The 24922-nt window shown below is 45.0% G+C and overlaps 1 protein-coding gene across 1 annotated transcript in view; it reads right to left on the bottom strand.

The window, feature by feature from the left end:
* The window catches only part of RALGAPA2 (Ral GTPase activating protein catalytic subunit alpha 2), a gene marked incomplete at both ends in the record, with an annotated part of 280312 nt that overhangs the window by 39909 nt on the left and 215481 nt on the right, over nt 1–24922 (bottom strand). The window contains 1 exon segment of the mRNA XM_079718966.1: nt 15438–15565. Within this exon segment, the coding sequence (XP_079575092.1) occupies nt 15438–15565 (128 nt within the window).

The raw sequence follows: 24922 nt of genomic DNA, 5'->3' as shown, positions 1-24922 counted from the left end.
GGCTCAGCGGCCATGGCTCACGGGCCCAGCCGCTCTGCGGCATGTGGGATCTTCCCGGACCGGGGCACGAACCCATGTCCCCTGCATCGGCAGGCGGACTCTCAACCACTGCGCCACCAGGGAAGCCCACTCATCTTTCTTTTTGATGGAAAGACAAATGTTCTAAATTTGGCAACCTTTTCTGTGATGACAAGGGGCTGAATTTATTCATTCAACAATTATTTACGGAACAAAATGTGGATGCTGTGACAGGTGGGGAGGCCACATCCAGGGCTGGTATTCACCTGGAGAGTGCCCGCATGGGTGGCCTCCTGGCCTGCACCCCACTGGTGCCCTCGAGGTCCCTGAGGTTGGATATTTCAACCCTCGGAAGCTTCAGTGAACACAAAAGACGAAACCCCTGCCCTCACGTGCAGGGGCGGGACGTGAGACAAATGAGTGAAGTGAATTAGTAAATTTACATAGTAAATAGTGTGCAGGTGAGCACGGGAGGGGGTGGAGGTGTGTGCACAGGCGGAGGAGGTCCTGGCGCGGGGGGAGGCTGAGCCAGTGGACATCTGGAGACCAGCGTTCTCGGTCGAGGGCACTGGGCACTCAGGCCTCTTGGGAGGACTCTGGCCTTGACTCTGAGTGAGGCGGAGCCCCTGGAGAGTGTGGGCAGGGCTGCCACGTGGTCTGACCCACATTTTAGCAGGCTGGCTGAGTGCAGACCAGGGCAGACGCGGGGCAGAAGCCAGACACAGTCAGGAGGCTGTGCTTGGCACCACAGCCTTAGCTGTTACCTCAGGGAAACGGGGGAAGTAATTGGAGGTTTCTGAACTGTGACACGCTCTCATGTCTATTTTAGAGGAAAACTCTGGCTGCTCGTGAGTTTTCCAGGGAGACAGGGACTGGCTGTGGCACCAGCCCAGGGAGAGATGAGTGATGAGGACACCCAACCCGGGGTGGGGTGAAGCAGCCGGATTGGGGTTATGTTTTGTGGATTGATTCATTTTATATATACTTCATTCCATACATCCTTACGATAATCTGTCTGTGAGGAATTACTACCCTCATTTTACAGAGAAGGAAACTGATCGAGGTAAAGATACTTGTGAAAAGCCAAAGAACTTTCCACTGAAACTGAAACCCGAGGTCTGTGTGAGGCCAGCCCCCAGGCATCACCTGCTAGTTTGAGCACTACATCAAAAAGACACACTTGACAACACACCTGGCCCTGGTAGGAACAGCACTACTGAGGAGGGAAGAGAATGTCCCCGAAAGCTTCTTAGTCAGAATCGAGACTTGACCGGGAGGGTCCACTGTGATGCTCAGGGATACTGTCCAACATGAGAGCTAGCAACAGGTTTTAAATGTGTCTTCTCAAAAAAAAAAAAAAAAAGAGTTTACTCTCCTGCTGAGTTGTCATTCGAAGCACAGCATTCAAAGTACTCATTTTAGGGACTTCCCTGGTGGCACAGTGGTTAAGAATCTGCCCACCAATGCTGGGGACACGGGTCCGATCCCTGGTCTGGGAAGATCCCACATGCCGCGGAGCAACTAAGCCCGTGCGCCACAACTACTGAGCCCACAGGCCACAACTACTGAAGCCCGTGTGCCACAACTACTGAGGAAATTGGGGGACCCCAGTACGTGTACCTCACGGTCGGTCGCTCAAGCCGCTTGGGGACCCCCCAAAGCACAGCTGATCTGCCACCCTGTGTACTCTTGACGGCCAAAAGTGCAATAATTGGGGCAAATGAATCCAGGGAAAGGAGTGATTGAAGAGGAGGGACGTTTATCTCAGAGGAAGCCAATAAATTAAAAGGAAAGCAAATCCCATCCTGATCTAAGCTAAAACCAACAGTTAGAGAAGTCTGAAATTCCACAAGAGGTAGAGGAGTTTATGTGCGGTGTTTATGCACAAATATATAAGCATTTGGGGGACAAAATTATAGCACAAAAACACAGAAATAATCTGTTTTCTTCATTAAGATAATTTAAATGCTGTTTTCTGATGTAGACTTCTGATGTGCACATATGTGGTTATATGCAGAGAATGTTTATCCTGTCAGAGAGGCGTAAATTCTATTTTCCCAAATTAATGAGTAGACAGTATTTCCAAGACATTCGAAAGAGGCTCTCCTTTACTTAAACGGGTCAAAAATCCTCTGAAAATATTCCTTAAAGCGAATTTCCATTTCTTCCTCATATTAAAACCTCATATTGATTTCTTGGGAGTATGAATTCAATTTATCTCAGTTCAGTTCATGTCATTTTAAAAATGTGAAGGAAACACACATCCTACTTATTTTCCCCCAGCCAAGCTGAACTCTCCTCAGGAGGAATAGCATGATGACGACTGTCATCTTCTGGGGGAAAGTTCTGGTTCTCGGGTGTCGAAGGCAGAACACAATGGTGAGTGGCAGAGGCTCCTATCGAGTCTTTGCCTTCTTTAAATTCCACTGAGGATGGCAGTTTGGATGGAGACCCCAAAATCTATTCTGTCCATCTGTTTTATTATTCTTAGAACAACTGTCAAAAGTTGCCCAGGGATCAAGTTGCAAACATACTAATTTGCCTTTGAAAAGTAGGCCCTGGGGGAGTTCTGGAACTCTGCTTATAAATTCAGAATCCCATCAGCGCTCAGGCCTGCTTCCCTTTGTGGAGGTATGAGCCTGCACTTCCAGGCTCACAGCTGCCTCCAAGCCAGGATGTGCCCATAGACTCACATCCCACTTCATAGGCAAATGAAGGCAGAACCAAAGGGACTTGGCATCTTAAGGGCTGGCTTAAGATGACTAGCAGACCCCATTTTTTAGAAGGCAGCGTCTACATCGATCACGGATGGATTAAGGACGAAAGCTTTGCACTGGAGAGTTTAAACGGGTGGACACAGCAGAGGGACACATTTGGTGCTCTTTTACAACCTAGGACTGAATTAGGAAGCTCAGAGACTGGAATGAAGCATTAGAAGAAATAAGCTGAAGAAAGAAAAAAATATCATAAACCACTAAATACTGTATAGTTTCATTCCTGTGATTCTGATGAAAATGATGAGAAGATCATTTGGACATCTGTGATACGAGACGTGTGTTTGTAAGTAATAACGAGCAATGTCCAAGGACGTGTCAGGTTAAAATACTGTGGCATTTTGAACTGAGGCAGCTGTGTATTTCTCAAGTTAAAGGCATGTGCAAAATACAACACAGAGTCCATTGTGATCACGGTGGAGGAGGGAGTGGTGCAGGCACTGGTGCTGATCCTCAGAGCTTCCACCTCCCCCCACTGGCCCCAAGGGTCTCTGTCAAGCCTCAGGGAATAAAGTCAAAATGCTTTCAAAGCACAGGACCCCAGAAACATTCAAAGCACAGCATTCAAAGTACTCAGTTTAGGGACTTCCCTGGTGGCGCAGTGGTTAAGAGTCTGCCCACCAATGCTGGGGACACGGGTTCGATCCCTGGTCTGGGAAGATCCCACATGCCGCAGAGCCACTAAGCCCGTGCGCCACAACTACTGAGCCTGCCCTCTAGAGCCTGCAAGTCACAACTACTGAGCCCACAGGCCACAACTACTGAAGCCCATGTGCCACAACTACTGAAGCCCGCGCTCCATAACAAGAGAGGCCACCACAATGAGAAGCCTGCACACTGCAATGAAGAGTAGCCCCTGTTCGCGGCAACCAGAGGAAGCCTGTGCACAGCAATGGGGACGCAATGCAGACAAAAATAAATAAATAAATAAATTTATTTATTACTGAAGCCCGCCTGCCTAGAGCCTGTGCTCCATAACAAGAGAGGCCACCACAATGAGAAGCCTGCACACTGCAATGAAGAGTAGCCCCTGTTTGCGGCAACCAGAGGAAGCCTGTGCACAGCAATGGGGACGCAATGCAGACAAAAATAAATAAATAAATAAATAAGTAAGTAAGTAAATAAATTTATTTTAAAAAACCCAAAACAATGTACTCATTCCACAGACTGAACTAGAAAGGACACCGTTTCAAGGCTAACATGATGGCATTTAGGTTGTTCTCACCTACAGATTACCAAAGGACTATTCCGCTTTGATTAAAAAATTTACTGGAGTGTGCTGCAAATTACTCCAGCGCTGAAACCTGCTGGGACCTCACTGCAGACACTAAGGCAGACGGGCCCAGAAGGGTCACCATTTGGACCTGCTGCTCTGTCCTTCTTCGGCTTTGCACAACCTCTTATTATAACAAGACGTGTTATTATCCTTTTTGGAGATGTAAATAACAGAAAGTCTCACTTTCAAATATATTGCTTACAACTGCAGAGTCAACTTAATGTTCTGGGATGCTGTTTATGGCATGATGTTCCTTTTCAAATGGGACCGATAATTAGTAAACTGAAATCTGATTAATGTTGGATTAAGAGGTTCTGATGTCTCGCTGTGATGTATTATTTCAGTCTGTGGGCACTGGAAGAGACTGTCCTTAGGAAGCTCCTGTCTTCCCCTCTCCAAGATGGGAGGATGAAATTAAAACCCTGATTTTTTAAAAAAAGAAGTTCAGTTTGGATGCAACAGTTTATAATGTAGGATTCAGTTTTTTCTCACTCTGTTGTTTTCTCACTTTGAAGCTGAAACCAATGAATTAACTATTTGAGAGAGAACAAAATTGACTAGAAATAAAAGTCCTCTTCCAGGGACTTCCCTGGAGGTCCAGTGGTTAAGACTCTGCACTTCCAGTGCAGGGGGTATGGGTTCGATCCCTGGTCAGGGTACTAAGATCCCACATGCTGCATGGTGAGGCCAAGAATTTTTTTTAAATTAAAAAAAAAATAGTCTTCCTCCAAAAACGCCAAGGGTGAGCCCCCTGGTTCTGGCAGAGGGACTTGACGTGTTAGATGGCTCAGGCGGGCTCAGCTCTCACCAAGCTCAAGCACAGAATTCTGAGACCCAGGAGACCTTCTCTGAAAGGTACAGATATCAAAGGCTATGAAAATGACTACTAGATAATACATGAAGGAAAAATTTTAAATTAATACCACTTTGTGTTCTTTACAGTTAAGGTTAGGGATACCTCTTGTTGTTTGGCTAGGATTATTAAAAAACCTGTAACGGCCAAAATTTTTTCCATGCTCCATGGCAAGAAGAGTCCATATTTCTTCCTCACCTGCATTTTAAAATTCATACTCTTGTTTGCCTACTGCTGAAGAGTGTGGCCGAATCAGGAATAATGGCTCCCTTTGAAGCTGTGCCAGTCCCAAAATAACCATCCGGATGCTAAGGAAACCTCGTCCTCTATGGAATGACCTTTCACTCTTTGGATATTCAGACATTAAGAAATGTGAAATGCCCAGAAATCCTAGCGGCACTATGAAAAAAGGTGGGTAGGGGTCAGCAAATACCCTCTTGCCTGCTTTGGCCAGGATGACCATTTCCACTTTTCTAACATCTTTCTAATAGCAAAATGTATTTGGGAACAACAGTGGAATTTGTGTCATCATGACCAAATGATTACGGTGCAAACCGAGGTTCTTGCGGGCCCAGCAGGCTTCTGGTCCCTATGGAAACGCAACTCAATATTGTCCTCCACTCAGCTGGAGGACAGGCGGCCAGGCTTTTGTGCTTGGTGATATTTCTTCCACAACCTTCCAGCACCAGACCCTAGTGCTTCCTCCCGACTCTTTTCTAATTGAGATGCAAATTAATCTCTCTGGCTGATTACACTTCCCTTAAAGCTACTGACACACGCAGCTGTAACCAGAGTTTGCAGACTCCCCAACAAGTGACTTCAACTGACAGCCTTGCCCATGCGGCCTGGCCAGTGGCTGAGGCTGGACTGCGAGGGCTTCCCCGGGGCTCACAACAACCCTATGACTACGGCCCTGTCCCTAGGATTTAGAAACAGACTCTGAGGCCTGCGTTATTTAAGGTCTCCAGACTGAAGGGCCACTCCCCTCCCCGCAGACCCGGGCTTTCCTGCCTGTGCCTTTCCTCCTTTCCTTCCTACTTCCTTCCCAGCTGCCGTTCTCTGACCTTAACACTGTTTGAATCCATCTCTCCCTCTAACTAACTAAACATACGGCTCTAAGAATGTGGGATTACTGAATAGCCGTCACTTACATTTCATGGCTCTCAATAAAATTCTATTAATTTAAAAATCAAATATAAAGTAGTCATTCTAATTGTCGGGATTTCCACCTAAATGTCCTTCAATAACTTTTTGGGGTGGTGATGGAAGCATTATTATTTAGAATGCAAAAGAAAAGCAAGATGCCCCAAATACTCTATTGTTCAACATAAAGAAAAATACACACAAAATCCAATTTTTCAGTAAAAATGCTAACATGTTTTTCTCTTGACTACTACCATCTATGTGTTTTTGCCAACGAGATTCACTCAGAAACTGTGCATTGAGCACCTACTATGTGCCAGGCACGCTGTTCCAAGTGTTGGGGATCCGGCTGTAAACTAAGCACTCAAAAATGAGCAAAAAGGACTTAAAAATGTATCTATCTATACATAAAGAGATACATACTCTGTTTGTAGAGCTATATTTCTTGGATAATAAAGGTTTTCAATTTTGAAAAAAACGCAATTTTACAAAATATGAGCTGTTTTTGCCTTCTGCTTTCCAAAATGTTTTTTTAATTAATTAATTAATTTTTTTTTTTTGCTACGTTGGGTCTTCGTTGCCATGCGCAGACTTTCTCTAGTTGCGGCGAGCGGGGGCTACTCTTTGCTGCGGTGTGCAGGCTCCTCATCGTGGTGGCTTCTCTTGTTGTGGAGCACAGGCTCTAGGTGCGCGGGCTTCAGTAGTTGTGGCATGTGGGCTCAGTAGTTGTGGCATGTGGGCTCAGTAGTTGTGGCTGGCAGGCTCTAGGCGCATGGGCTTAGCTGCTCCGTGGCATGTGGGATCTTCCAAGACCAGGGATAGAACCCATGTCCCCTGCATTGGCAGGTGGATTCTTAACCACTGCGCCACCAGGGAAGTCCTTGTTGTTGTTTTTAAACCAAATCAATCTCTTTCCCTCTGTCTCTCCCTTCACACACATACATATTCATAATGTCCTAGCAGGAATATGTGGGAGGGACAGCAACAGGATGGGCAGCTTCTGGTACAATCAGGGGAGAGAAGAGGCAGGAGGCGGCCCGGTCTGGCAGGGAGCGCGTGGAGGGCGTGCACGGCTGTGGGAAGGGAAGCAACTGGGTCACAGCAGAGACCCGGGGGCAGCCGCTGGGGGCGGGGGCCACCAGCGTGGCCAGGAGGGGAATCCTGGGGGGCGGTCCCATGCCCAAAGGCCCTGAGATGGGGCAGCGTAGCCACGGATCTGAGTGGGAAGCAAAGCGGCAGCCTGCCTTCTGCACAGATTGTTAGACTTACACAGACTTTTCCTGAAGGGATGGCTTTTTTTCTTTTTCTTTTTTTTTTTTTTTTGGTGCGCGGGCCTCTCACTGTTGTGGCCTCTCCCGTTGTGGAGCACAGGCTCCGGGCGCGCAGGCTCAGCGGCCATGGCTCACGGGCCCAGCCGCTCCACGGCATGTGGGATCTTCCCGGACCGGGGCACGAACCCGTGTCTCCTGCATCGGCAGGCAGACTCTCAACCACTGCGCCACCAGGGAAGCCCTGGCTTTTTTTCTAACAGTGATAAGTCACAAATCTGCAGCAAAAACGGAAAAGCAAAGTGGGGTGTTCCTCTCCCTCCTTGAAGGTTCCCCTGCACAAACACGTGCTTCTCACAGGCCTGGTTCCCAGGCCCCAAGGGTGGAGGCAGCACCCCCTCCCCCCCCGCCCCCACCCAGGGGGCACCTTCTACACGTTGGGAGAGCGGAGCGGCCTCCAGCCTTCGTCTGAGCACCTGCGATGCTGAAAAGTACTTCTGAGACCTAACTCCACAGACGGGCACTCCCACATTTTACAACAGAGGTCTGAAACTCTGTTATTTACGGGCGCCAGGCTGGCAGCGAGACAGTAACAACTGCGGTGACACTTACTGGGCTCTCACCCAGGACCGGGCACTATTCCCCCTGCATGGCCCACTAACCACCTCCTCTCCCTCCGAGGGGGACCAGCTGGGGCTCCGGGCCCCAGCGCCGGGGAGCCGTGGTCCAGGGGGCTGTGGTGAACGGGGGCGGGGGGCCCGTGGCCAGCGGGTCAGGAGGCTGACTGCTGCCTTTGTTGCCAACAGCAAAGGAGGCCCAGTGGGGTCAGAGGTTCTAACTCTTCAAGAAATATCAGAAATCTAGATTTCGATGTGGCTGACAAACTCAACTTTTATGAGCAATGCTGGAGGCCAGCACAGCTCAAAGGAGGTCCATCTGGGGGCTGGATTCAGCCTGCAGGCAGCTTGTTTGTGGGCTCTGGTTTTGCATGTTTGCTTTGACAGTGAGCTAAAACCTGATTCCTGGCTGTGTCTGTTCACTGCTCCCCATTCTGCAGTCTTGTCTCCTCTTTGAACCCCCGAAGCTCCTGAGACCTCTCCTCCCTGGTTTTATGGGCTCCCTGAGCTGTAAGGCCCCTCTGTACCTGCTGCAGGTTGGTGGGGCTCTCTTATGATGTGGTCCTGGAGTGGCACCCCGTTTAAGATGTGACTCGAGGCTGTAGGGGCACAGGGACCGTGCCTTTGCCCCTCCTGGTCGCGTCCCTCATCTCAAATCTGTGCTCCACCACGATCCTTGGGTGTTTGTCACAGACACCGCCTGCTGCCACGCTGAGCACCCTCAGCTTGTAGGGACCCAGCTAAACCCAAGGTGTGGCTTTTCAGGCTACGGCCTCGGTCTCATCTGGTTGGTTTGGGTCTGGAAGTCTCGTCTGTTGAGATAATCCTCATTTCTGATTTTGCCTTGGGTCAAGTGAGTTAGCCCTCTCAGCTCTCCTTAAACATGGTGTTTATTTTGATAAACAGGGGCTCTAGACCTTTGTGGAAGTTGTTAGATGGAAGAGGGTTTGAGCCAAGCCTTGGCCCACACGGGACCAGAGGCACGGGCCCCAGTTGACCGGTGTCTGTGAATGAATGCATTTAGGTTTGGCTGCAGTGAAGTCACTCAGCTCCCAGGGGCCCAAACCCTCTCCCATCTGCCAGCTGATTATGATACTTTATCTTGTGTTTTACCAAAATTAAGATTTATATTTACAAGCTTTCTCTAACCTCTGAAAATAGTGATCTTATCAAACACCATGAGTGTGTTTGAGATACTTATTCTATGTGAACTCATTCTTTTCTTGAGGCTCACAAGCTATTTAATATTTATCAAGTCTAACAATTTTACAAGGGACCCAGGCAACATTCCAAAATTCACCCTTAATTCTATTTGAAAACAAGGAAAATCTTTTCCTGTTTTCAGTTCTGGGTGCCTCCTTAATTTACATGACTTCTGATGAAACAGTTCTTATGGTTCTGAGATCACTGTTGTAAATTTGTTCTACAACCTGGGGTATGGTTACTTGCAGGGGCTAATTCTGGTTTTTTTATTATTATTATTATTATTGTGTTCTCAGTACTTTGAGTTTTAACTGATACACAGTGACACTTTTCTGCCACCTCCCAGAGGAAGAAGCTGGAGGACAAGTGGGATGGGGTCCACGGTGAGGGCCTCACGCAGCACCGCTTGGAGCGACCCTCTTAACCCAATGTTCCGCAGACCGCAGGCCCTGCGGCTTCACTGGCTGCTCGCCTGGGGCCTCCCCCTTTTCTATCTCACAGAAAGTTTTCCTCTGTCTTCTGAGAGAGGGTCTGATAGCCAAGAATTTATCAAACGCTTGCTGCCTTTATTAGGATGTACCTTGGAGCCGATATCGAGCCGCCGAAGTCCCTATCACAGCTCTAGTTTACCTTGGGGCAGCTCGGAAGGTGGATTAGAAAAGCACGGTGCACGCCCCCACGTGGACTGCGACTCCCCACCCGGCGCATTCTCCATCTCCGGCATTCTGACCCAACCCGGGAGCGTTTTCTTTCTCGGAGGTACTGCTGTTATCTGGTATGTTTTTGCCTCTTTCCTGAAGTGATTCTGCTCTGGGTCCTGCTTTACCCAGTTCTCCAGGTGAAGTCTGGGCACTCTGGTACCAGCCATGGCTGAGCCCACAGGGACATGCGTCCTGCTTGACTGCCCTGCCGAGGTGACCACCTTCCACTTCCCCACTCCTCGATTTTCTGGGAAACTGTTCTCTCCTTTTCCTCCACCGACCTCTCTCTCCCCCTCCTCCGAAGCCTCCTCTTCAAAGGTGATGCTCCAGGGAGTCTGGCCTTAATCCTCTTCCCATTGCCCTCCGCACCCGCACATCTAGCAGACCCCACCCCAATCAGTCCACCTGCCTGGTGGAGGTGCCCAACCTCCCCCGATGAGGCCACAGACCAGGCCCTCACTTCCCCTCAGGACCCCTTCTGCTGCCCCTGCAATGCCTTCATCACCTCTATCTTTCTCAGGAGTATGTGTGCATGTGCACGTGCGTGTATGTATGTGTACGTGTGTGTGTATGTATGCATATGTGCATGTGTGTTTGTGTGTGGGTATGTATGTGTATGCACATACACGTGTGCTTGTGCGTGTGCAAATGTGTTTGTGCGTGTGCATATACATGTGTGTGTGTGCGTGCATGTGTGCGTGTCCGTCCCACGCTCTGCCGTACAGAAGCATCCGTGGTTCTCAAACATGATGCGTTCTCCCAGAGCTTGGTCCGAGCAAATGCTGTCTCCTCACTTGGAATATCGTGTTTATATTCCTATTCCGGGTGGCCAGGACAGTGCCTGGCATGTGGGAGAGCACAGTAAATGCTGACAGATGCGTAACTCGCTCTGTGCTGTCCCGTCTGAGTCCTTCTCCTACACTTAAGTGTGTGAAGACAAATGCAGGAACGTAAGGTCTTCCCAGGAGAAAGAACCAAAAGCCCAGGGGAGAGGGAAGAAACAGGATGGTTACAGCTTTAGGAAGAGGGGCCATTTTTGAAAGTGTGTAAATTGAGAACACGACTGAGCAAAGATATGAAGAAGTCATGAGTCTAAGAGAGATGCTCTGGAATCATCAAGTCTATCTGCTAATTGAAAATGAAACTAACTTTCACCTGTGAAAGAGTGGAGGCCAACTACCTTCTTGAGGCAGCTGGGTCCTCCCCGTCAATGAAGACAGTTCCAGGGAGGAGGTGGGGGACATCATTGAGACCACTGTGCCCCCGGAGGGGACGTGCGCTTTCAAAGGCCACCATCTGTGTGGTTCCGGGAGAACCCCTCCTAATGGGCACACCGCAGACCGCGGCAACCTCTCGTGACACAAGCTCTCCGAGCAGCAGCACGGATCCCTGGCCTGATGGTTCTGGAAACCTCTCTCAGCGGACCATGGTCTGATTTTGGAATCTCGAGTTGGCTTGGGACCTGTAAACACCACACGTGTGACAAGTTCCCCATCCACAGCCCTCCAGACACAGGCCTGGGCCCTCTGATTGCCCACGAGGGGCAGGGAAAGCTGAAGGCAGGTGAGCTGGCCCTCATCGCTCCGGAGGGCGGGGACCGCAGGATGAAGGCTCCACTCGATGGACTGGACTTGGCCCACAGAGGGGGTGACTAGGAACCCCCCATGGAGGAGGTGACCAGGGACCTGGGAGGCACAGGGGTCCGGCTGAGACGTCACTGAGGGTGCTTTCCAAACAGCCCTACCGCCTTCACTTTCTTTTTGGATCCCATAAGACAATGGTATTTTTCAGTCTCCTACGAGCCTTCAACACACACTTGCGACTGTGTGATCACTTAGCCGAGGGTACCCCAAACAAGAACTCCTCTGATATTGACTTTAAGCTGGAGTTACTGTTTGAGAAAAGATCTCCAAAAGGCAAATTCATTCCAACAACGCCCCCAGTCCTCAGCTTAATAACAAACATTGTATTTTCTTGAACATTACTGAACAAAGTTGATATAGAAGTAGTTAAATATTATACAGAACTGAATCTCAGTGGACAGTATTTGAAGGCAGCTGAGTATCAGTCACTAGCTGGGGTGGGGGGCTGGCTCCCTGGGGAGGCCACGCTCCCCATCTGAACCAGAACTCGCAGTGAACGCAGAAAGGCGGCTACGGTGTCCTAAGAAACGTGAACAGCCAGGGAACCCTGTGTGTCCTTAGCTGTGTTACTTCCCTGTATTAGCCAACAATTTACTCTAAGAATGATGACATAGAAGGAAAGGGGAAAACGGCATGTGGTTCCCTTTCCAGTCAGTCCTTCCTGACTTGTCCGTAAACTGAGGGTAAGATTTAGCGTGTAGGGAGAGTGAAATAAAACCAGGTAAGTTAGTTTTGTGCCGTGTTTCCACCGTCCTAGTCAAAACAAAATATATCCACGTACAAGTTATGAAGTATGAACGGGTGATTTTGGTAATTTCATACATGAGTTAAATGCTTTTATATTTGCATATTAAATGGGCACTGCACAATATAAAGAATGATAAAATTAATGCTAATAATCTAAATATTTTGTATTTCTTTACTTAAACTGATAATAAATAGCAAATTAAAAAACACCATGACAAGTCAGAGAAAAACTGCAGGAGAATGGAAAAAGCTTTATATTTTAGCATCTTTAAAGGCACTTTCCCTGCTTTTTGAATAAAGGACCCCACATTTTCATTCTGCACTGGGACCCAGAGGTTATACAGCCAGCCATGGCTGCAGGGGTGTCTCAGGTATCACTGATTTCTCAGCCCTTGGGAGGGCTTGCAGGGGCTTAGGGTAGCGGACCCTACACCCACTCCTGACCTCTTCCCCTGGCGTCAGGCGGCTGTGATGCTGTCCTAGGATGTGAACTTTCAAGGTGGCCATGAGGTGAAAGTTAGGGTCCCCTCAGCTCCCCTGGTCCCGCTCAGAAGGACATCTCTGCTGGAAGCTCACTCCTACGGCTGACCACTTGAGAACACTCTGAGTCCCTGTGTTTGCTCTTGTGCCCTCCGCCTGGGACCTGCCCCTGCTCCCTGGGAACAGAGCCTCTCGCATCCCCCCAGCTCGGCCTCCAGCTCCCTCCCTGGCCATCTCAGCCCCGTTCCCCAGTTGCCCTGGAACTTGACTAGTTTGCCTCTCTTCTCAGGGTAGCACGGGGCAAGGACCATGCCTGCCTGCTTCCCATGGATCTCGAACCCAGCACTGGGCTGGGCAGATCCTGAGTCCACACTGACTATTTGTTTGGTAAATGAATCAGTGCAAGAAGACACCCATGTTAGGATGTGTTAGGTTATTCAGTGTTTTTCAAAATTCAAATCTAGGGCTTATCTCAGTGAAGCAACGAATTACAGACATTAGTTGTGACACCAACTAGCTTAGACTTTTGCTAAAGCATGTGAGGACCAGGATGTTATAACAAAATGTTAAAAGAGCAATTCATTATTAATAGCCTAGGCAGATATCTATAAATATTTAAAAAATTTTAAATTAGTAATTTTTTAAAGAACAAAAATACAAACAGTCCCACCTTCCTTTTCTCTTATTTTTTCCACTTCTCCTAACTTTTCTTCTTCTCATACCTTTGGATTCTAGCCTGAATATTAGCTCTTTTGCAGGCAGAAATTAAAGAATAGAGTAGTTAAGTGATTGCAAAGCTTTCCCCATTAATTACATCTCTATAAAGATTTATAATATTTTATTTCTTGTTTCAAATAATTTATTAGTACCAATTACATCTTCTCAAGGCATAATGCAAAAGAAAAATGTTTAACATTTTATATTGATCAACAAAGTAAGTTTTGTTACTTTCTTTTTCCTGATTTCTGTACTAAGTCATCCTCCAAGATGTCGACCTGGCTATTTTATGAGTGATTTTGGAATACAGCATTTTCTAACTCACGTTGGCATCAGTAGCCCTAAGCCAGCACCCACTTTAGTCAAGTGTGGTTGCTTAGAGAGTTTTTAAAGTGATGCTGAATCCTATCCTTTGAACTTTTAAAAATATCGTTTTCCCTTAAACCTGATTATCCTGAAGCCACGTTAATTCTGACTTGAGAAAGCAATGTCCAACAACACAACAAAGCGTGGCTCTTATAACAAGCAGTTCCATAAGTGGAGAAGGTGGCGTGACAAAAATCACAATGGACTTACACAAGACGGAATTTTCCTGTTTGCAAATGGCTTTTTCATGCCTTGGTCCAACGTCCTTGACTGATGAGTGTCCAGCTCATCATGCAACCGACAAGCCAATTGCTAAAAAGGTCTTTCTCATTTCTGCCAAGAACCTCTCTCTAAGAGTCTGTGAAATAAAAACGCCACGCGGAAGGCTGAATCGACACCAGCCGTAAGATTAAGTCCAGAGTGCCGTGGAGATCACTGCACAGAACGCCTTCTCCCAAACACCACCACCACTGGACAAAGCAGGAGGGAACAGGCCGAGGGGATAATGCTGCCCAGGCCCCCGGGGAGGGACCAGATGGGACCTAATAGCTCTTTTCTACTACTAATTTCTATGATAATTCCGAGTTGCCACATGGCATATGTATTTTTTTTTTAACCTAAAGACAGAATATCTGTCAATGAAGTGACCAGGATTTTAATGAAAGGTATTTTTCATGAACTGTATCTATTCACACGTCATATTTCTCACCCACCCCTCATCCCCACTCTCCAGCAACATGTCACTGATGGTAAGGTTGCGAGAAGTACAGAGACGGAGGTCAAACACAATACGCTTATCATCATTACCAATACTAATTAGAAACAGAGATCCTGAGTTTTATTAGGAGGTCGGATGCCTTTCGCAGCAATTTTTTTTTTTTTGGCAGCGATTTTATAAAGTTGCCTTAATTTCTTTTTCTTATGGTCAGGGATCATGCCTGAATTTAAAGATGACAGCATGCCAACTAATGTCAGAGAAAAAAAAATTACACTAGTGAAATTTCTTCTGTTTTTAGAGAGAAGACCAGAAATGAGAGGAGATATTAACAATTTGGGAAAATGACAAAAGGATTTCCAGCCATCCTTACTGATGAGTTCAAGTACAACTTTGTTGAGGGTGTCTTTCCCTGTGTCCTCCCAACCAGACGCAATGTCCCCATTCCCGACCTCCTGGAACACCATTTGTGCTTCTCTGGTGGCACTTGCCACGTTCTTTGATTTATTAGCGTCATTTCTGGTAGGCACTTGGAGTGACCCCGTTGCATTTTCTCAGCACCCCACCTTACACACAACAGACTGCAGCAAACAGGGAGGGAGGGAGGAGGAGACCGAACTTGGGGAGAAATACCCCAGGAGGAATGAGCATCTTGTCATAGGCACCACTTCTTAGCATAAACATATGTGACTTGATTATGAAAATCAACTCTTCTAAGTTTGATGTAGCACAAAATTATTATATTTAACATAAACTAAGGAATGGTATGAAAATCACAGTTTTCTTCAACCCAGATTGAAAAAAATTCCCTCTTCCCTCTTCCACCCAGTTGTTAAGACTTACCTCTGGCGAGAAGGTGCCTGGAAGCTGGATGCTGGGACGGTTAATACATTACACACTTAGTGCAAAAAGATACAAGCTCTGGTAGAGGGGGATGAGGCACTTCACGGCCCTGCTGGCGTTGATGCAAGTGGCACAGATAAGGCTTGGCAGGAGCTGCCCACTCACGATTGCTCCATCAAACAGGGGCCCAAAAAACGGAACCTGTTGATTCAAGACAAAACAAAACCAAAAAAAACAAAACCACTTAATTAAAAAAAAAAAAAAAACCAGTAAAAGTCAAACCAAAGACATGAGAACAGCTGCTTGATGTCTCGCACCTGTCACAACTGCACAGGCTGCCACCCACAGACTGGATGCTAGACCTGGACCCAGTTCCAGGGCTTTCGGATCAAGCCAAGCAGGATTGTTCCACGATGCTCCTCTATTGCGAACTCTTTGGCTAAAGTTCTCATGGCAGATTGTCACCAAGTTCTTCTTTTCCTTCTTGCGTTGTCATTCACGGGAGTGGCACTGTTCTTTCTAAGCATCTCCACTGTGTGGATTATGCACAGTACACAGCCGGGCCTCACTGTACACCCCTAGCCTGGCAACCTTCTGAAACCAGTTTTGGAACTGGCAATATTTTTGCATGAATCCCGATGCATGTTAACTCTTAAAGGAGATGACAACTGTCCCCACAAGGTCCTTCTCTTTCTTGAACCTTCTTTCCCTCTGCTTCCGAGACACTGCATTATCCACATTTCCTTCTACTTCCTTAACAGAGACTCGGCTTTCCTTCATGCCTGGGCCACCCACAAGGTTTTGGTGCCTGTCTTTTTTGGATTTCTTTTTTCTCTCTCTCACTGTTTGTTTGTTGGTTGGTTTGTTTCGTTAGAATTTCATCTAATCCATTCACTACTATGGAGATTGGCAGCTCCATGTGGTCAACGACTGGGTCTTCCTTATAACTCTTGTATTTATTCCTATCACTTACTTATTCATTTATTCAAAAATATTTATTATGTGACAGACACTGTTTTATTGACTGGGACACAGCAGCAAATAACAAAAAAAATTCCTGATTTCATTGAGCTTAGAATTTATTGGAGGTTTCAGAGAATAAACAGTTTAAATACATAAAATATGCAATATGTCAGGCAGTAAAGTGCTAAGGCGAAAAACAAAGGAGGGAAGAGCAATAGGACTCTTTCTCGGGGGGTGGGGTGGGGTCCTCCAGTTAGAGGTCGCACAGCCAGGGGCGCTGCACGCAAAGGACTGGACAGAGGGAGGGGTGACCTCAAGCTTCGAGGACGGCTGGCGGGAGAGCCTCCCAGGCAGGGCAACAGCAAGTACGATGCCCTGGGTGGGAGCAGAATCCATATGTTTCAGCAACAGTAAGGAAGCCACGGTGCTGAAGTCGAGTGAGCGAGAGAAAGCACGGAAGGAGATAAAGTCAGACAGGTAATAAGAGGGGCTGTGAGGGGAATTTTATAGATCTGGATTTCCGCTCTGAGTGAGGCAAACGCCTTCTGGAGGGTTTAGGAAGTGAGGGATATGATCTACCCTGCATTTTTTTGTCACGTTGCACAGCTTGCGAGATCTTAGTTCCCTGACCAGGGATCGAACCCACAACCCTTGGCTGTGAAAGCGTGGAGTCCTAACCACTGGACCACCAGGGAAGTCCCAAACCTGCACTTCAAAGGTATTGCTCTGGCTGCTATGTTGGGAAAACTGCGAAGAGTGAGCATTATGGAAACCAGTTAGGGAACTACTGTGTGATCCAGGCGAGGCGTGATGCTGGCTTGGATGCCAGTGGTAGCAGGGGAAGTGGGGAGGTAGAGCTGAGAGGATTTGCAGAAAATTACTAATGAAGTGGGAGAGAAAAAGAGGCATGGATGATGCCACGGTGTGTGGCCTGACGACCGGAAGGTTGGAGCCACCTTGTCCTGAAAGACTGGCGGGGAGGGCCATGAGCTCAGTGTTAGACGTGCTAAGCTTGAGATGCCTTTTAACTGCCCAGTGGTGATGCTCGAGGGCAGCAGTGGACACATCGAGTGGGAAGCCAAGGGGGAGGCTCAGGCTGGAGATTTGTAAGAGTTATTCACTGACACCTGGTGCTCACAGCCATGAGGCTGGATGTTCAGACAAGATAGGGCACGTACAGGGTGGTATGGCCATAGCCCAGGATGGGTATTCAGATGAGCAAGAAAAGAGGTTCAAGAACTACATCCTGTGGCCCTCCAATGCTTAGAGGTTGGAGACATGAGGAAGAATTATCGAATAACACTGAGGAGTGGCTGCACGTGGAGGAGAAAAACCTCCAATGAGCAGCACTGACCCTGGTACACGGCTGGAATGCAAATGAGTAAAATTCATTAATATTTGAAATAATTTAAATAAACTAATAAATGTGGGTCTCCAGCCTAGGTCTTTTGACTCATGTCAAAGACTATTTATCTGTAGAACACCTTTTCTGTGGTTAGAATTGGGGGAGGGGCTTGGCATACACAGTGAATGAAAGACTATCTTTGCCCGTAGGAACTGACATGAGGAGCTGACACAAGAAAACTATGCGCTAATATCCTTCAACAAAAATGCAAGAACCCTTTATAAATTTTTAGCAAATTAAATCCAGCAATATATAAAAAGGACACTGTATCTTGGCCAAGGGGTACTTTCCAGAAAAAAAAACCAAGGTTGGTTCAATATCCATAAATCCATCAATGCAATTTACTACATTAATAGAATAAAGAAGAAAAACCATATGACCTTCTTAATAGAAACACGAAAAGCATAGATAAAATTCAACACTCATTCATGATAAAAAAAAATAATTCCCAGCAAACTGGGAATAGAAGGGAACTTCCTCAATTGATGAAACCTTCGAGGGAAAAAAATTATGGGATAATTCATGGTAAAACAATAAATGTTTTTTACCTAAAGACCTGAAAAGGCAAGGATGTCTACGCTCACTTCTTTTAGTCAACATTTTTAAAGGTCCTACTCATTACAACAAAGAAAAATAAAAGAGAGGAAGAAAAACGAAAGGAGCATAAAGATTAAAAAGAAGTAAAGTAATTTTTATTCACAGATAACATGATTATGTACATGAGAAATCCAAAGGACTTTAACTAGAAATAATAAGTGAGTTGTGAAAGGTCACTGTATACAATATACCCTCCAAATAATTATATTTTTGAATGTTAGCAACCAATAATTGGAAAATGACATTTAAAAATACTATTCATAATGGCATCAAAAACGTCAAATACCTAGAAATAAACTTGACAAAAGATATGCAAAACAACTACACTTAAAACTACCAAACATTGCTGAGATAAATTAAAGGCAACCAAAACAAACAGAAAGATGTACAATGTACATCGATAGGAAGTTTCCATATTATAAAAAAGTCAAGTCTTCTGAAAGTGAATTACAGATTCAGTACAAAATAAATAAAAATTCCAACAAGCTGCTTTTATAGATATGGACAAGCTGATTTTAAATTTACATGGAAATGAAAATACATAGATTAGCCAAGACAATAATAATAAGACATATTACCTGATTTCAAGAAATACTATAAAACTATAATAATGACTATAACATAATATTGGAACCAGGATAGACAAATATATCAACAGAACAAAATATAGAGTCCAAGAATAGAATCACACATATATGATAACTGACTTGCAATAAAGGCAACATACCAATTTTATGGGGGAGAAAAGTCTGTTTCAATAAAGACACTGAAACAACTGCATAGACATATTGAAAAGTGAACCTTGACCTCTACCTCGTACTACACACAAAACCGAGATGGATTATAGGTTGAAATATTAAAGCTAAAACCACAAAGTTTCTAGAAGGAAACATGAAAAAATCTTTGCAACCTTGGGTGAGGCAACGATTTTTTAGGGTACAAAAGGTACCAACCAGGGACTTCCCTGGTGGTCCGGTGGGTAACACTCTGAACTCTCAATGCAGGGGGCCCAGGTTCGATCCCTGGTCGGGGAACTAGATCCCACATGCTGCAAGTAAGAAGTCCGCAGGCCGCAACTAAAAGATCCAACATGCCGTAACTAAGACCTGGCACAGCCAAAAAAAAAATAAAAATAAAAAAATAAAAGTACCAATCATGAAAGAAAAAAATAAATTGGACAATAAAAATTTTAAAAATTCTGGTCATCATGAAAGCGAAAAGGCAAGCCACACATATTCCACCAAAGTGGATATATCCTAAATGTTCATCAACAAGAGCATGAATCAAAATTTGTGGCATGTTGACTCAATAGAATAGTCCACAGTAATGAAAGGAACAAATCTATAACATCATGGGAATGACCCTAATATAATGCTGAGTGAAAGAAACAGACACAAAGAAGTTCATACTATATAATACTATTCAAAAACAGGTAGAACTAATCAATGTTGACAGAAATCAGAATAGCGGCCACTTTTTGGGAGGATTGGTGATTTCTGGGGGTTGGTAATATCCTGTGTTTACATCTGGGTAATTGTCTACTTTGAGGGGCTTCCCTGGTGGTCCAGTGGTTAAGACTCCATGCTCCCAATGCAGGGGGCGTGGGTTCGATCCCTGGTTGAGGAAGTTCCGCATACTGCATGGTGTGGCCAAAATAAATAAATAAATAAATCGTCTGCTTTGAAGACATTCATCAGGCTGTGCATTTACAATGTGTGCTCTTTTCCTTATGTTACATTTCAAAGAAAATATTTTTTAAAAGACAAGAATATAGACGATTCCAACAACACAACTGACAAACTCATCCTAATGGATACATACAAAATACAGTTGCAGAAGACATATTCTCTTCAAGCATGCACAGAATTTTTTTTTTAATTGACCATATTCTAGGCCAAGGATATAGCCCGTGGGGCCTAATTCCAGCCTGGTGCCTTTTTTGAATGGCCTGCAAACTTAAGAATGGTTTTTACTTTTTCAAGTGGTTGGAAAAAAATATTTTGTGACATGACATTATATGAAACTCAAAATCAGTCCAAAATACAGTCTTACTGGAACATGGCCACTCTCTTCACCTGTGTCTGCTTTCACACAGCAATGGCAAAGGCGAGTAGTTGTGACAGACACTGCATGGGCAACAAACCCTAAAATGTTTACTACCTGGTCCTTTAAAGAAAAAGTTAGCTGGGCCCTGTTCTAGGTCACAGAGCAAGTCTCAAAAAATGTGAAGGGGCTGAACTCATAAGATTCGTATTTTGTGCCCAAAGAGCTATTAGTTAAAAATCTACAGCAAAAGGAAAACCAGAACAAATCTCTATGTTTAGAAATGAAGAAATACTTCAAAATAATTCAGGGGTCAACAAAAATACTGAAATGAATATTTTAAAATATGTTAAGCTAAATAATAATGAAAATAGTGGATATTATAACTTACATGTTGAAACAGTACTCAGAGGAAATGTGTAGGATTAAATGCTTATACTAGAAAGAATAAAGGCTGCAACTGAATGAGACAGGCATCCATCTCAAGAAATATTGGAAAGCCAAAAGAATAAAATAAACTCGAAGAGTAAAGGGAAAGAAAAACAAGGCAAAACTAGGCATTAATGAAATAGAAACGCAATAGAGAGAATAACCAAGATCAAAAGTTGGTTCTTTGAAAAAAGTCTAATACAATTAATTGATAAGTCTTTGGCAAGATGCATCAAGAAAAGAAGAAAGTACAAATAAATAATATTAAAAATAAAAGGGGGACACGACCACAGATGCTTAGAAAATGTGTATAGCTTTTTATGCCTATTAATTTGGAAATTTAGATGAAATTGCTAAATTTCCAGTAACATACAACTTAGCTAATATAGATACAAGATGATATATAAAAACCATAATTCTATAAGCTTTAAAGTAATTGAATCACAGTGAAAAAAAAAACTATTTTAAAGAGGAAAAGCCATCCCAGATAGCTTTACTGGCAAATTCTACAAAACCTTTAAAGAACAAATTATTATTTTAGAGACAATTCCAGTGTATAGGAAAAGGGAAACCAAACCCATTCATTTTATTAGGCTAGTGTAATCTTAATAACAAAATCAGGAGCCAATCTCACTCATGAACATGCATGCAAAAGTCCCAGCAAACTTCTAGCAAACCAATTCAATAATGTGCAAAAAATAATAAAACATCATGACCAAGTTGAGTATATCCCAGGAATATGTGTGGGTTTTCATTAAAAATCAATCTATGTACTTAACTACATTAGTAGTAGAAATGAGAAAAGTCAGAGGATAACCTCAACAGATGTTGAAAACAGTGTTTCATAAAATTCAAAATTCATTTATGATAAAAAAAAATTCTTAGCCATCTTGGAATAGACGGGAACTTCCTTAATCTGTTAAAGAATATCTACTAAACCCTACAGAAACCACTAAACTTAAGGGTAAAACATTAAAAGCTTTATGTATGTAAGAGAGAAGAATGTCCCCTTGATCACATCTATCAACATCTGTGCTGGAGATCCTTGCCAATACAGTAATGCAAGAAATAGAAACAGGAGATTATGAATTAGAAATGAAGAAGCAAAACGGTCATTATTTCAGATGACATGATTATATTCACAGAATCTCCAAAAGAATCTACAGAAAATGCTCCAAATTCATAAGAGGGTTTATCAAGGTCAATGGACATAGCATAAACAGAAAAATCCTACTGCATTTCTATCTACCAGCAACCAATGATTAGAAAATGAAATGAAGAGATACTATTTACAACTGCATAAAAATATGAAGTCCATAGGAATAGATCTAACAAGGAAAGTATACAGAAATCTTTAAAACTTCACTGAGAGACGTTCCAGTAGTCTAAATATAATAAGTGGAAGGATGTATCTGTTCATGGACTAGAAGACTCAGCATTTGTTATTTCCCATCCCAGACTGATCTGTGGATTCAACACACCATATCTGATGAGCTGATTCTAAAATGTAGATGGGAATCAGAGAGGCCAGGAAAACCTAAGACATTCTTGAGGAAGAACAGGGTAGGGGCTGGCCTCATTTTATAGCAAGTTACATCATAAGCTGTAGGAAGCAAGACAGTGTGACAGAGGTCCCCTGGACCCAGTGGAGCTGAGTGGAGGGGCTTACATGCAGGAAGATTGTTGAAAACTCATTTCCCATGCTCACTGGGACATACTGCCATGTGAGGGTGGGATACTGACTTATAAGATATGGTATGTCCTTGGAACCAGGGACCTATACATGGTGGCCTTTCTTCCATAATCAGAATACTCACATCTAGGTATAGCGGGGGAAGGAGAGTGCCTCTCCCTTTACTCCTCCTGACCCACATGTAAGTTTTATTTATTTTTTTATTTTATTATTATTATTTTTTTTGCGTTACGCGGGCCTCTCACTGTTGTGGCCTCTCCCGTTGCGGAGCACAGGCTCCGGACGTGCAGGCTCAGTGGCCATGGCTCACGGGCCCAGCCACTCCGCGGCATGTGGGATCTTCCCGGACCGGGGCACGAACCCGTGTCCCCTGCATCGGCAGGCAGACTCTCAACCACTGCGCCACCAGGGAAGCCCCACATGTAAGTTTTTTCTTTTGCTCCTACAATGCTGGTCTCTGATGTTAGTTTTTAGTATGGAAGGGAGCAGCAACCCTACCAGAAGAAGGCACTGTGGTTCCCCTCAGTTGGAAGAGGAAACTGCCCCTGGTTATCAGGCTCCCCAGATCACTGGACAGCAAGGTGGTACAGGGAGTTCTGGGGTGGCCTGGGTGAGTGGCTCTGCTACACAATGGGGACGGGGAAAAGGGAATCTCCTGTGCACCCCGTCCTGCTCCCATGCCCAACGGGAAATTTAATGGAAGACTACATCAAGTATTAGGCCTAATCATAACCTCAATTCATCACTTCGTCCCTGTTGAGCATGTATATTCACAACCAACTAAAGCTTCTGCATGATGACCAAATCCTGGAGATTAATAAGATTTTCCAAGACCACTGACAAACTAGATTTCCTTTCCAGCTGTAAATTAGGAGATGCATGTGGAGCCCCTCTCATGTGCTCCGTGTTGAAAGGAAGAACAGCCCTGAGAGGAAGCACAAAGCTAGAAAGTACAGCCCCAATGATTTTCTCCTCACCCGGCCCGGGTCTAGTCCAAGGCACTTTCACAGCCAGGTTCTCTTGGCCAGATCCTGTGAAAGCAGAGAAGACTCGCATCTGCAGAGAAGTTCCTGCTGCAACACTGTGCAGCCTAACAGCACAGGGAGGCACCCAGTTGCTGGAGCAAGGACAAGGGAGAATCCTTGGGACACACAAAGTGATCGGAAATCTCCATTTGATTTGTGGACATTAATCTTTCAAGGACTCAGTCGAGACATTTTGGATAATCAACAACTGAGGTCTGTTCCAGTTCCTCATAGATGACCTCTAGCTTTCAGAACTGGAACACTGCCACGAGATCTAGGCCTGCTGAGCCCCAGGCTGTGCTGGAAGCTGTAAATGCAGAGTCTGGGTGGTGTGACTTACCCAGTTTGGTCAGTTATGCATCCCTTTTTAAAAACTAAAGGCATCTGTTCATAACAAAGATATGGCCACGATTTTTGTGCCCAGCTCTTTGACACTGCTTTTCTCATGTAAGAGGTGGGTGACTTAATCAAAGGTCTAGGATTCCGCACATATGCCTGTAAAGTGTACACAGTCCTTCATTAATAAGCCTCTGCACACAGGTGTGACAACTAACACTCTTCTACTCAGAAAGAGATCGACGCTACTGGGATTCAAATTCTGGACTTGGTTTGGCTACCCAGAAACCAAGTTTGCTACACTTGCACCAACTGTGGACGTATTTGGAGCCCAGGGGCAGTGTGGTCTGCCCTACTGCCCTCACAGACTGGCTGAAAGGTTCAAATGCTATATTAATAAGTGTGGTGCAAACAGTACTGTCCTAATGAGAGGGAATGTAGAAGAATCATATACTTTTGAGATAAGGGTGAAAACTTTAAAAGAAATATAAGGTATGTTTCTGAGGAGAATGTTTATTTCCAAATATTTTAATCTCTGTATATGTATAAATATGTTCTCTAAATATCAGAAGATAATATTTGGAAAAAAATGGATAATCAGAGGACTCTCAAATTTTGCCTGAAACTTCTGAAGAGTACACAGAACCTTTCTAGGCTGAAAGGGGCAGGGAGATCAGATTTCATCTGTTTCATAGTTACGTATTTGCCTGCTTTGAGGGCTATAGAGGAATACAGAGAAATAAGTCACGGCTCTTGCCCACAGGCAGTTTGCACGGAAGATAAAAATATGTATTCAAGAAGGCAAAAAGATGAAGAGAAAAAAAGAGCTTTAGGGTGAGTACAGACAGAACGCTCTGTAGCCAGAGAGAGTCCTCTTCTAGCTGAGAGAAGCCTCAGAAACCTTCCTGTAGAAGGCGGACATGACCGTGGGCGTCAGCAGAGACTAGTGGTGGGAGGGGAGGTACACCCCAGGCAAACGGTATAAGACGGGAAGGAAAGGGTGAGAGGGCACTGGCTCTTTTGCTAAGGCAGCTTCCCCACCACGTACGTCAGGAGGTGTTAATCCA

The sequence above is a fragment of the Hyperoodon ampullatus genome (assembly GCF_949752795.1).
Source record: "Hyperoodon ampullatus genome assembly, chromosome: 14".
Classification (NCBI taxonomy): Eukaryota; Metazoa; Chordata; class Mammalia; order Artiodactyla; family Ziphiidae; genus Hyperoodon; species Hyperoodon ampullatus.
The sequence above is the reverse complement of the archived record's forward strand: the minus strand, read 5'-3'. Positions and strand labels throughout refer to the sequence as shown.